Here is a 12,845-nt window from a genome sequence, read left to right on the forward strand (position 1 = left end):
CTGCTCGGGACAGGGACTGTGGCAGCCGGCAGGAGCGGAGCTGCGTTTGCTGCTTGTGCCCAGCGCTGCCTCCTGCCCTTCTCTGCTCTCTCGGCAGCCCCGCAGCAGCCTTCAGGCCCTCTGAGCGGCAGCGCAGCGAGAGGAGCCCCAGAGTGCTCCGTGCCCCGGCTCGGAGAGCAGAGCCCTTGGCGATGTGTGGGCAGCGCTGGGGCTGGGGCCGGGGCCGGGGCCGGGGCCGGGGACCCCTTGCAGGCCCTGAGGGGTGCCCGGGGCTGGCTCCTCAGGGCAAAGATGGCGGCCAGGCCCCGGCGGCCTACAGCTCCCATGGTGCACTGCGCGGAGCGGCCGCGGCTCGCGGGCGGAGCGGCCGGCAGCGGGCGGGGCTCGTGGGCGGGAGCGGGCGGGGCTCGCGTTGCTGAAGAGCCAATGGGAGGCTCTGCTCGACGATTGACCAATGAGCGCAGGGGGCGTGGTCGGCGGGACTGTTTGAGCCCTCATCGGTGGAAGCAGCGGTAAGAGGCGCTCCGGTGGCCCAAGGGCTACGGGAGAGGGATGGGGACGGCTGCGGGGGCCGGGGGCAGCCTGGAAGGGCAGGGGAGGACTGCGGGGACTGCGGGGCTGAGGCAGGATTGCGGGTTCCGCGGGGCTGAGGCGGGCTGCGGGGCTGAGGCAGCATTGCGGGATCCGGGACAGCCTGCAAGGTCAGGGGCAGCCTGTGGGGGCTGCGGGGCTGCGGCGGGCTGCGGGAGGCGGCGGTGGAAGCGCCCTGGGCAGTGCTGGGTGCGGGGCCGGGGGAGCGTTGCGGGGCCGGGGCTGTGGAGCGTTGCGGAGCCGGAGCCGGGCCCGGGGGAGCGTTGCATTGCGCGGCCGGGGCCGGGGGAGCGTTGCGGGGCCGGGGGAGCGTTGCGGGGCCGGGACCAAGGCTGTGGAGCGTTGCGGGGCCGGGGCCCGGGGGAGCGTTGCGGGGCCGGGGCCCGGGGGAGCGTTGCGGGGCCGGGGCCGGGGGTGCTTTGCGGGGCCGGGGCTGTGGAGCGTTGCGGAGCCGGAGCCGGGCCCGGGGGAGCGTTGCGGGGCTGGGGGTGCGTCGCGGGGCCGGGCCCGGGGGTGCGTCGCGGGGCCGGGCCCGGGGGAGCGTCGCGGGGCCGGGCCCGGGGGAGCGTCGCGGGGCCGGGCCCGGGGGAGCGTCGCGGGGCCGGGCCCGGGGGAGCGTCGCGGGGCCGGGCCCGGGGGAGCGTCGCGGGGCCGGGCCCGGGGGAGCGTCGCGGGGCCGGGCCCGGGGGAGCGTCGCGGGGCCGGGCCCGGGGGAGCGTCGCGGGGCCGGGCCCGGGGGAGCGTCGCGGGGCCGGGCCCGGGGGAGCGTCGCGGGGCCGGGCCCGGGGCCGGGGGAGCGTCGCGGGACCGAGGCTGTGGAGCGTTGCGGGCCCGGGGGAGTGTGGCGGGGCCGGGGCCGGGGGAGCGTGGCGGGGCCAGGGGTGCGTTGCGGGACCGAGGCCCGGGGAGCGTTGCGGGGCCGGGGCCGGTGGATCGCGGCCGAGGCTGTGGAGGGGCTCTGGGGACCCGCGGTGGGGTCGGAGCGTTGGGGCGGTTGTGAGGACCCGCAGGGGATGCAGGCTCCTTCCGGACGGGGAGAAGGCGCAGGGCTGGGGGGGTGTAACGGCAGCCCCGGCGGCAGCGGCGGCGGTTAGGGCAGGCAGGGCTCGGGAGCAGGCTCCGGGCTCGAGAGGTAAAGGCTTTCTCCAGCCTCAGGCTCCCCCTCCGCCGCTTCCCCTCCCCGCCTGACCCTTGTTGTCTCTTCTCAGAGTGCACTCTCAGGACTTTCGAGCCCAGAGCTGTGTTCTTCGGTGTTCTTCAGCCGGCGCTTTCCTTCGAGCGGTGCTTTTCTTGTGGCGGTGCTGTGCGAACCCTAAGGGGAGTGCCCTGAGCCTTGTGTCACCTTCGTCGCCGCCGCCGCCATGGCGGCGGCCCCTGCCCCCCAGGAGGGCACCGTGACCGTCATGGTGCGAGTGCGACCCCCGGCCCCCGGCGAGGGAGCCGCGCAGCACCCGCTGCTGAGGGTGGTCGACCATCACACCCTCCTGTTCGACCCTGGTGCCTCCGGCGGTGTGCTGCCTGCTGGCCGCGGCAAGAACCCAGGCAAACATCAGAAGTTCCTCTTCGACCGGGTTTTTGCTGAGCAGGCCACCCAGGAGGAGGTGTTCCAGCACACCACCCGCCAGATGGTCGATACTCTCCTCGACGGCTACAACTGCTCTGGTGAGCCCTAGCAGCCTGCTCTGGCCCTTGCAGGAGCTCCTGCCCATCTGCCCCTGCTCTGGGTGGGCTCAGCAGAGCTGGGGGTTGGTTCCAGAAGCCCTGAGCGGCTGTGGCAGCAGTGGGGACGCAGCGGCTCTGCAGAAAGAGAAAGCCTTGACCTTGTTGTTGGCACCAAGCTGGGGCCATGACAAGTGTGGCCGGGACAGGGCCAGTGCTGGCCTGGAGATGTCATCCGAGGGCTCTGGGGGCAGGCAGGGCCCAGGCCAGCAAGAGGAGAGCAGAGACAAGCCCAGATGAGTGTGGAGTCCTGCCTGTGGGGTGGCATCAGCTGGGAGCCCTGTGCAGGCTGGGCAGCAGGCTGGTGCAGAGGGCCCCGGGGGCCCTGCTGGACAGGATGTGAGTGAGAGGCAGCAGTGCCCCACAGCAGGAGCTGGGTTTGGGGCTGTGTCCCCAGCTGAGGCAGAGCTGGCAGCATCCCCCCAGTGCTGCTGTCGATGGAGGCTGCTCTCAGGGCTCCTCCCTTTCTCCTCCCAGTGTTTGCCTATGGAGCAACCGGAGCAGGGAAAACCTACACCATGCTGGGCTCGGAGAACAGCCCTGGCATCATCTACCTCACCATGGAGGAGCTGTTCAGGAGGCTGGAGGCCAGGCAGGAGCAGAAGAGCTGCGAGGTCCTGGTCTCCTACCTGGAGGTAGGCTGTGCCCAGCTGTGCCCCTCCTGCTGCCAGGCCACCACCTCCAAGGTCTGGGCTTGTAGTGCCAGGGCTACCCCTGTGCTGCCAGCTGTGCCCAGGGCAGCCCCAGACTGGAAGCAGGCTGCCCCTGGCCAGGCTGCTGGGCTGGTGCTGCTGGCCTGCCCCCTCTGGAGCTGGGGGCCACAGGGCAATGAGGGCTTCCTGGCTGCAAGGCCTTTGGAGGAGCAGCGGCTCAGTGCCTGGCTGCTGAAGCCTCCTGAGCTGTCCCCTGCCTTAGGGCACCTTCAGCTGCTCCTGCTGGCGGCAGGTGCCAGAGGTGCTGTTGGGTGGGCAGCAGGCCCTGGGGTCCCAAGCTCCTCTGCCTGCTGCCCTCTGGGGCCCCAAGCCTCATCCTGAGCTGGAGCTGCCTGCTGCAGGTCTACAACGAGCAGATCCGTGACCTGCTGGAGCCCAAGGGCCCTCTGCCCATCCGGGAGGATCCTGAGAGAGGAGCTGTGGTTCAGGGCCTCTCCATCCAGCAGGTGGGGGTGGAAGCAGGCACAAGGTGTGGGCAGCGCTGTGCCCGCCCCAGGGGCGCCAGCTGGGACCGGGGGAGCTGGAGGGGGAGGGGAGGGCTGCGGGGCCCCGGGGCAGGGGCTGCGGGGCCCCGGGGGTGCCGGCTGGGTGGGTGCCGGCTGGCAGCAGCGCTGAGCCCGAGGCCAGAGGAGCCCTGCAGGGGCGCAGGAGGCCTCAGCCTGTGGGCGCTCGGTGCCCGTGCCGGGGCTGCGCTGATCCCTGCCCTCTGCCTGCTCCCCGCCAGCCCAGCTCGGCAGAGCAGCTCCTGCAGATGCTGCTCGGGGGCAGCAGGAACCGCACGCAGCATGCCACCGATGCCAACGCCTCCTCCTCCCGCTCCCACGCCGTGCTGCAGGTGAGGGGTGGTGCTTGGGGCAGCCCTTGGCACCGCTGCCCGGAGGGGGTCAGGCGGCGATGCTGTGCCAGGGCCGGCGTGCCAGGGCTGCTGCCGCGGCTGCGAGCGGCGAGCCCGAGCGCCCTGCGGAGCTGCAGCCTGCCCTCTGTGTGCCCTGCCAGGTCTACGTGAAGCAGCAGGACCGCGCCGAGGGCCTCGCTGGGGCCGTGCGGGTGGCCAAGATGAGCTTGGTCGACCTGGCCGGCTCGGAGCGAGCCGCGGTGGCCAAGACCAGCGGCGAGCGGCTGCGGGAGGGAGCCAGCATCAACCGCTCGCTGCTGGCCCTGCTCAGCGTCATCCAGGCGCTGGCTGGGGCCAAGGTGAGGCTGCCGCTGAGGGGCCCTGAGCGCCGTCCCCACGGCAGAGCTGCCGTGGGCTGGGCCTGGCCGGGGCTGGGAGCCGGGGGCTGGGAGCCGAGGGCCAGCCCCTGAGCGGAGCCTCGCTGTGCCGGGCAGGGCAAGCAGAGCCACGTCCCGTACCGGGACAGCAAGCTGACGCGGCTGCTGAAGGACTCCATCGGCGGCAACTGCCGCACCCTGATGCTGGCTGCCCTCAGCCCCTCGCCGCTCTGCTGCCAGGACACCCTCAACACCCTCAAGTATGCCAGCAGGGCCAAGGAGATCCAGGTCTCGGTGAGCACCTCGCCCCGCGGCCGGCAGCTGCTGGGGCTGCCCGGGAAGGAGCCTGGGGCAGGCTGCTGCCTCCCTGCCGCCTCCCTGCCGCCTCCCTGCCGCCTCCCTGCCGCCTCCCTGCCGCAGCCGGGCTGCCTCTGGAGCCCCTCTCAGAGTCAGCTGCAGCCCCTCGGGCCCCACCAGCCCAGGGCAGGCTGAGGAGCTGCCCCGCTGCCGCCTCAGCGGAGGGGAAGGAGCTGTCCCGGTGCTGCTCTCAGCTCCGCTCCTCCCTCTCCCCGCAGCTCAAGAGCAACCTGCCGAGCCCGGACTCCCACGTCTGTCCGTACGTTGTGCTGTGTGCGCAGCTGAGAGCGGAGGTGAGCTGCCGGGGGCAGGGCTGGGCTCTGTCTGCGGCTCTGCTTTGCCTGGCACCCAGCCTGCTGAGCTGCTGGGGCTCAGGGCATGCTCTGAGCCAGGGCTGCCCCTTGCTCACAGGTGGCAGAGCTGCAGGCCAAGCTCCGTGCCTATGAGGATGCTGCCCGCGGGGCACAGAGCCAGGCGCCAGAGCCGCTGCCTGCCCTCGGCTCCAGCCCCTTGGAGCTGCCCAGGTGAGGCTGCTGGGCAGGAGGGAGGGAGCCTGGGCTGGCACCTTGGGGTCCCCCAGGGCCAGGAGCTTGCAGAGTTTGGCTGCTGGCTGCAGCCCAAGTGGCTGCCAGGACGCAGCTGAGCTGCTCTGCTGCTGTGCCACAGCCTCTCCGCTGCCCAGCTGGAGTGAGGAGCCTGGCAGCCCCCAGAGCTGGGGGACAAAGGCCAAAGCTGCCCTTGGCTCCATCCCAAACCTTGGTAGGCCAAGGGATGGCTTCCCCAGAGGCTCTTCCCTGGCTCAGGGGCTGCTGCTGTGACTTGTGTAGGGTGGAGGAGGCTGTGCCCGAGGCGTGCCTGGAGCTCCCTGGTGGGGAGAGTGCTGGAGAGCAGCAGGAGCTGGCAGCTGGGTGTCCTGCTGCCTTGCAGCTGGCCTTGGAGGAGGTGAGAGGAGGGCTTGGCCTGGTGATGGGACCCAGCTCAGGTACCTTGCTGGGCTGCACTGGGCAGGCTGGGAGAGGGCAGGAGCTGAGCTGCTCTGGGAGGTCTGGGCTCAGCAGGTGCTGGGCTGTGGAGTGCTGGAGAAAGCTCTGAGCCTGGCAGGGAAGGGGCAGCTGGGGGCCCAGGCTCAGCTCAGCTCTGGCCTGATGCTGCTCTGGGGGCTTGCTGCAGGCTGCAGAGGAAAGGTCTGCCCCAGCCATCCAGCAGGCAGATGTGCAGCAGGAAGCAAAGGAAGCAGCCCCCCTCCTGCAGGGCTTGACTGCCAGCCAGCCAGAGGGGTGAGTGTCCTTGTGCCCCCTCCCTGTGCCACTTGCTCCTGGCTGCTCAGAGAGTTTCAACCTTCCTGTGGTGTGCAGCCCCCTGAGGGTGCTGGAGGTGGGGGAGGGCCCAGGCCTTGGCTTACAGAGCAGTGCCTGCCCTCTGAGGTGGGATTTGGCTCCTAGAGAGCCAGTCCCAGGGGAGAAGCTCCCCTGGAAGGGTCAGCAGGGAAGGTTTCCAGGCACAGCAGCTGAGAGCCTTCAGTGCCTCTTGCCAGGCCTGGAGCTGCCTCCCCCAGGGCTCTGCTGCTGCCTCTGCTCCCCGAGGTGCTGCCCTGGCACCACCTGCTGCTGTCTGTGCCCCAATGTCCTGGCAGGGGGAAGGTCTCCCGAGGGAGGCTGCCTGTGCTGTGTGCCTGAGGCCCAGCACAGCTCTGGGGCTGCTGTTGGGTGCCCTGCAGCCCACAGGTGATCTCCCAGCTCAGGTCCTGCAGTGCCAGCCTGGGCACCCCTCAGTCTCAAAGCTTGCCTGGCCCAGAGCTCCCCCCAGGCTGTGCCCCAGCTGAGGAGGGGGCTCAGAGGTGCTGCTGGTGGTGCTGAGCCTGTCTTGGGTGCCAGGGGCTGAGGTTCAGCCCCTGACTGCTCCTTGGCTCTGTCTCTCTCTGCCCCAGGGCTGCAGCTGCTGCCAGGAGCTCCTCCCCAGAGCAGCAGTCCCTGCCCCAGGCTGGCAGCTTCCTTGCTGCTGCTGTGGCCTCTGAGGCACTGCAGCCCCTGGCCCCTCAGGAGGCTGCTGCCAGCCAGGAGCAGGCCTCCTCCCCAGGGAGGGCTGCAGAGGCCAGCAGGGCCAGCCCAGCCCAGAGGAGCCAGCAGGGCAGTGCTGCTGAGGATCCAGGTTGGTGCCCTCTCTCTCCTCTGTCCCAGGCTCTGCTGCAGGGCTGGGGGGTGGTGGGGGGCAGCTGCCAGCTGTGGGCACAGGGCAGGGGCAGAAGTTTCTCCTGCCCTGGCACCCAGTGGGGGCTGAGCCTGCCTTTATCTCCTGTGGGTGACTGCTCTGGGCTGCATCTGCCCCGCTCAGCCCAGCTGTGGCCTGGCTGCTGGCAGCCTGTGTCTGGGCAGGGCTGACCTCTTCCTCCTCATCCTCGGTGCCCATGCATGAGGCCAGCAGCAGAGCCTGGCTCTGCAGAGGCTGCTGCTGGGCACAGGCCAGGCCCTGCCACGGGGCACTTGCTCTGGGCCCAGGATGGTTGGTGCTGGCTCTTGGGCTTGGTGTGGTTTGGGGCAGTCCCAGCAAAGAGCTGAGGGGGGTGGGGGGCAGGGGGGGAGGGCCTGGGAGCTGCAGCCAGGGAGCTGACTCGGTCTCTGCTCTGCTCCTCCAGCCGAGAGCTGCGTGGCTGTGCCTGGCGCCCCCGTGACCAGCTCTCCCCTGCCAGGCTGGCAGCACCTGGCTGCGCTCAGCAGTGCCAGGCTGCTGGCCCTCAGCCCCATCGGGAAGAGGAGGAGGTCCCCTGAGATGCCAACTCCTGCCCAGCCGGCCTCTGCCTGCAGCCTCTCCCCGCGGCCCAAACGCCGGCGGCCGAGTGGGCAGCCGGCAGAGGCTGCCAGGGCGGCACAGAGCCCCCCCAGCCCCTGCCCCCCGGCTGCAGCCCCCCCAGCCCCTGTGGCGCTGCCAGCCTGGCCCTGCGGCTCCAGCCTGTGCCCGGAGAGGCTCTCCCGGAGCCGCCTGCCCCTGGCGCCGCTGGCAGCTCCCCAGGGCTGTGCCCTGCCCCCAGGCCCTGACCTGGATGGCACCTACCAGGTGTGCAGGCTGCCAGCCTCAGCCAGCCCTGGGCCCCCGGGCTGCAGGGGCCTGGAGCCCCCCAGCCAGGACCTCCTCCGGCAGCAGGATGCCCTCTCGGTGCCCAAGTGAGTGCCGCCCTGGGGCCCTCCCTGCGGGGTTGGGGACCCCCTGGGTGCCTCCTGGGGGGGTGGCTGCGGCTCTGTGGGGAGGGAGGGTGGGCAGGGGGCACAGGGCTGGGGGGTGGGCAGCAGTGGGCTGAGCTCACCTGGGCAGGGGTTGCTGAAGAGAAAAAGCCAAGCAGAAGGCCCCCCTGTGTGCCACTTGCCCTGGCACAGTGTGTGCCCCCTCCTCCTGCACGTAGCTGCCCCAGGGATGAGCTCTGCCTCAAAGCTTGCCTGGCCCAGAGCTCCCCCCAGGCTGTGCCCCAGCTGAGGAGGGGGCTCAGAGGTGCTGCTGGTGGTGCTGAGCCTGTCTTGGGTGCCAGGGGCTGAGGTTCAGCCCCTGACTGCTCCTTGGCTCTGTCTCTCTCTGCCCCAGGGCTGCAGCTGCTGCCAGGAGCCATGAGCTCAATGTCACCTACCAGGTCTGCAGGCTGCCAGCCTCAGGCAGCAGCCCTGAGCCCTTGGGCTGCAGGGGCCTGGAGCCCCCAGGCTGGCAGCACAAGCAGGATGCCCTCTCGGTGCCCAAGTGAGTGCTGCCCTGGGGCCTTCCCTGTGGCTTTGGGGATCCTGCCCTCCATGGCTGGGTGCCTCCTGTGGGGATGGCTGCAGCTCTGGGGAGGGCAGAGGGTGGGCAGGAGGCACTTGGCCAGCAGGCACAGGCTGAGCTCACCTGGGCACGGCTGCACAGGGCAGAGAGCATTCCAAGGGAAGCTTTTCCTGCTCCTGCTCCTCCCTTTGGCCCTGGAGCATCCTCCAGATTGCTTCAGGAGTGCTGGCTGGGAGCAGGTTGGGCATCTGCTCTCCTGGCACTGGGGGTCAGGGCTGTGCCCTTGGGGGCCTGGGCATCTTTGGGGTGGCTTTTGGCTGGTGCAGCAAAGAGGCTCTGGCTCTCCTGGAGCCCTGTGGCTGTGCAGAGGCTGAGCCCCACCTGGCCCTGGTGGTGCAGGACACCCCCAGGGAGACCTCCTTGCTTCTGGGGCTCTGCAAATAGCTCAGAGTGAGGAGAGCTGGAAATGGGGACAGGGCAGGGCCCAGCCCCGTGCCAGGGGCAGTCAGGATCCCCCCTGGCACTAACCATCTCTGCCCTGCCTGCAGGCCCTGCAAGCTGGCCTGTGCCCCACGGACACCCTCTGTGCCCAGGCTGCCTGTGGGCTGCAGAGCCTCTGCCCTGAAGCAGAAGGCAGCTGAGAGGTGAGAGAGCTGCCAGCAGCTGCCTGTGCTCCCCACTGTGGGCCCTGCCCCATGGCTGCAGCTGCACCTTGCCAGTGCCCTCTGCCCCGAGCCTGCCTGGGTGCCAATGGCCTCTTTGCCTCCCTCAGAGCCCTTTGCCCCCCCGGGGGTGGACAGCGGAGCCGCATCCCCCAGCTGCGCAGCAGGCAGCGAGCTGCCAAGGCCTCTGCAGCCCAGGTGAGGCTGCCCTGGGAGTGAGCCCTGCTGCTGTGCCAGCCCCGTGCCAGCTGGAGGCACAGCCCTGCCATGGGGATGGTTGGTGCTGGGGGGTGGCTGCAGCCTGCTGCTGTGCCAGCCCCGTGCCAGCTGGAGCAGAGCCCTGCCATGGGGATGGTTGGTGCTGGGGGGTGGCTGCAGCCTGCTGCTGTGCCAGCCCCGTGCCAGCTGGAGCAGAGCCCTGCCATGGGGATGGTTGGTGCTGGGGGGTGGCTGCAGCCTGCTGCTGTGCCAGCCCCGTGCCAGCTGGAGGCACAGCCCTGCCATGGGGATGGTTGGTGCTGGGGGGTGGCTGCAGCCTGCTGCTGTGCCAGCCCCGTGCCAGCTGGAGCAGAGCCCTGCCATGGGGATGGTTGGTGCTGGGGGGTGGCTGCAGCCTGCTGCTGTGCCAGCCCCGTGCCAGCTGGAGGCACAGCCCTGCCATGGGGATGGTTGGTGCTGGGGGGTGGCTGCAGCCTGCTGCTGTGCCAGCCCCGTGCCAGCTGGAGGCACAGCCCTGCCATGGGGATGGTTGGTGCTGGGGGTGGCTGCAGCCTGCTGCTGTGCCAGCCCCGTGCCAGCTGGAGCAGAGCCCTGCCATGGGGATGGTTGGTGCTGGGGGTGGCTGCAGCCTGCTGCTGTGCCAGCCCCGTGCCAGCTGGAGGCACAGCCCTGCCATGGGGATGGTTGGTGCTGGGGGGTGGCTGCAGCCTGCTGCTGTGCCAGCCCCGTGCCAGCTGGAGGCACAGCCCTGCCATGGGGATGGTTGGTGCTGGGGGTGGCTGCAGCCTGCTGCTGTGCCAGCCCCGTGCCAGCTGGAGCAGAGCCCTGCCATGGGGATGGTTGGTGCTGGGGGAGGGCAATAGAGCAGGTATCTGCCAGGGCCTGGGTGTGCCCGGCGCTGCCTGCTGCCCTTCTCTCCTCTCTCTGCAGCCCCAGAGCATCCTTCAGGCCCTCTGAGCAGCAGCGCAGCAGGAGCAGCCCCAGAGTGCCTCCAGCCCCGGGTGAGAGAGCAGAGCCCCTGGGGAGGTGTGGACAGCCCTGGGCGTGCCCCGTGCGGGCCCTGGTGGGTGCCCGGTGCTGGCTTCTCAGCGCTGCTGAGGGGCAGGCGGCGCTGGGCTGGCCGCGGGGGCTGGTCGGGGCCGGAGCTGCCGGCAGGGAGCTGGGAGGAGAAGCTGCCAGGGCAGGGCTGGGGCTGAGGGCAAAGATGGCGGCCGGGCCCCGGCGGCCTACGGCTCCCATGGTGCTCTGCGCGGGCGGGAGGGGGCGGGGCTGTCGGCGTTCGAGAGCCAATGGGGGGCTGCGTTCGGGCACCGGCCAGTGAGCGCAGGGGGCGTGTCCGGCGGCAGCGTTTGAAGCCCTGCGGCGCAGGCGGCGGTGAGTAGCGCTGGGGCCCCGGGAGCGGCGAGGCAGAGGGATGGGGACGGCTGCGGGGAGCGGGGGCTGGGGGAGGCAGGGAGTGCTGGAGGCGGCGGTGGCAGCGCCGGGGGGAAGCTGGGGAGGGCGCCGGGGAGGGCTAGAGGCCGGGGGTGTGGGCGTGGGGAGGGGGTTGGGGATCAGGGATCAGGGCTCTGGATGTGGGGGCGTCCCGGGGCGGTTGTAGGAGCGTTAGGGTGGCTGTGGGGACCCCAGGGTGATGTAGGATCCTTGCAGACGCTGGGAACCTGTAGGGCTGGAGGGTATTGGAAGGGCAGCTCTCGGGGTACCGGTGGGAGTTACCACAGGGGGGGTGTGGGAGCAGGGTCCCGGGTGGGGGGCTGGGGGTGTCCAGGCTTTCTCCAGCCTGCGGCTCCCCCTCCGCCGCTTCCCCTCCCTGCCTGACCTTTTTTTCTCCCGAGAGTGCGCCCTCAGGACGTTGGAGCCCGGAGCTGTGTTCTTCAGCCAGTGCTGTCCTTGGAGCGGTGCTGTGCGGACCCCAGGGGCAGTGCCCTCAGCCCTGCGTCGTCGTCGCCGCCATGGTGCTGGTCCCTCCCCCCAGGAGGGCGCCGTGGCCGTCACGGTGCGAGTGCGACCCCTGGCCCCCAGGGAGGGAGCCACGCAGCACCCAGGTGCCTCCCAGCCCCGTGCCAGGGGCAGTCAGGATCCCCCCTGGCACTAACCATCTCTGCCCTGCCTGCAGGCCCTGCAAGCTGGCCTGTGCCCCACGGACACCCTCTGTGCCCAGGCTCCCTGTGGACTGCAGAGCCTCTGCCCTGAAGCAGGAGGCAGCTGAGAGGTGAGAGAGCTGCCAGCAGCTGCTTGTGCTCCCCAGTGTGGGCCCTGCCCCATGGCTGCAGCTGCACCTTGCCTGTGGCCTCTGCCCTGAGCCTGGCTGGGTGCCAATGGCCTCTTTGCCTTTCCCAGAGCCCTTTGCCCCCCGGAGAGTGGGCAGTGGAACTCCAGAGCAGGAACAGAGCTGCCCTGTCCTCTGCAGCCCAGGTGAGGCTGCCCTGGGAACCACTCAGCCAGGAGTGAGCCCTGCCCCGCGGCAGCCTGCTGCTGTGCCAGCCCTGTGCCAGCTGCGAGGCAAAGCCCTGGCAGGGGCATGGTTGGTGCTGGGGGGAGGGCGGGAGAGCAGGGAGGTGCCAGTGCCTGGGTGTGCCTCAGGAGGGGAGCTGCGTTTGCTGCTTGTGCCCCAGAGCTGCCTGATGCCCTTCTCTCCTCTCTCTGCAGCCCCGGAGCATCCTTCAGGCCCTGTGAACGGCAGTGCAGCAAGAGGAGCCCCAGAGTGCTCCCAGGCTTCGGCAGCAACCTCTCTCCTTCCAGCCCCCATCCAGTGAAAACCTCAGCAGCCAGGACCCCAGCCCAAGCTGGAGGTCCCGTCGGCGGCGTCCCTGCCCCCGGTCCCGGTCCCCATCCCGTCCCTGCCCCCGTCCCGTCGCGTCCGCCGTGTCCCTGCCCCGGTCCCTGGTCCCGTCCCGTCCGCGCCGTCCCTGCCCCGGTCCCTGGTCCCGTCGCGTCCGCCGTGTCCCTGCCCCGGTCCCTGGTCCCGTCCCGTCCGCGCCGTCCCTGCCCCGGTCCCCGGTCCCGTCCCGTCCGCGCCGTCCCTGCCCCGCTCCCCGGTCCCGTCCCGTCCGCGCCGTCCCTGCCCCGGTCCCGTCCCGTCCGCGCCGTCCCTGCCCCGGTCCCCGGTCCCGTCGCGTCCGCCGTGTCCCTGCCCCGGTCCCCGGGCCCGTCGCGTCCGCCGTGTCCCTGCCCCGGTCCCCGGGCCCGTCGCGTCCGCCGTGTCCCTGCCCCGGTCCCCGGGCCCGTCGCGTCCGCCGTGTCCCTGCCCCGGTCCCCGGGCCCGTCGCGTCCGCCGTGTCCCTGCCCCGGTCCCCGGGCCCGTCGCGTCCACCGTGTCCCTGCCCCGGTCCCCGGGCCCGTCGCGTCCGCCGTGTCCCTGCCCCGGTCCCCGGGCCCGTCCCGTCCGCGCCGTCCCTGCCCCGGTCCCCGGGCCCGTCCCGTCCGCGCCGTCCCTGCCCCGGTCCCCGGGCCCGTCCCGTCCGCGCCGTCCCTGCCCCGGTCCCCGGGCCCGTCCCGTCCGCGCCGTCCCTGCCCCGGTCCCCGGGCCCGTCCCGTCCGCGCCGTCCCTGCCCCCTGTTCCTGCCCCCGTCTCGTCCGCCGCGCCCCTGCCTCTGGCCCCGTCCCGTCCGCCGCGTCCCTGCCCCCGGTC

The 12,845-nt window shown here is 71.5% G+C and overlaps 1 protein-coding gene and 1 long non-coding RNA gene across 2 annotated transcripts; both read left to right on the forward strand.

Annotated features, from left to right (window-relative positions):
* Window positions 1-1,552: 1,552 nt before the first annotated feature.
* On the forward strand, window positions 1,553-9,214 carry LOC137456112 (kinesin-like protein KIF18B). Its single transcript, XM_068167417.1, has 15 exons — window positions 1,553-2,253; window positions 2,788-2,945; window positions 3,365-3,469; window positions 3,748-3,858; window positions 4,020-4,217; window positions 4,353-4,529; window positions 4,811-4,885; window positions 5,004-5,116; window positions 5,420-5,534; window positions 5,763-5,869; window positions 6,520-6,740; window positions 7,225-7,750; window positions 8,163-8,312; window positions 8,882-8,977; window positions 9,106-9,214. Exons 1-15 carry the CDS (start codon window positions 1,953-1,955, stop codon window positions 9,212-9,214), a joined length of 2,562 nt encoding a protein of 853 aa, XP_068023518.1. The 5' UTR covers window positions 1,553-1,952.
* A 1,534-nt stretch (window positions 9,215-10,748) lies between these two features.
* Window positions 10,749-12,453, forward strand: LOC137456087 (uncharacterized). The gene is made up of 4 exons (XR_010990949.1): window positions 10,749-11,210; window positions 11,331-11,426; window positions 11,555-11,629; window positions 11,864-12,453. It is a non-coding gene; the product is annotated as an uncharacterized lncRNA (long non-coding RNA).
* Window positions 12,454-12,845: the final 392 nt, after the last annotated feature.

This window comes from Melanerpes formicivorus, unplaced genomic scaffold, assembly GCF_026170545.1.
Source record: "Melanerpes formicivorus ecotype bairdi unplaced genomic scaffold, bMelFor1.0.p_v2 SCAF_116, whole genome shotgun sequence".
Classification (NCBI taxonomy): Eukaryota; Metazoa; Chordata; class Aves; order Piciformes; family Picidae; genus Melanerpes; species Melanerpes formicivorus.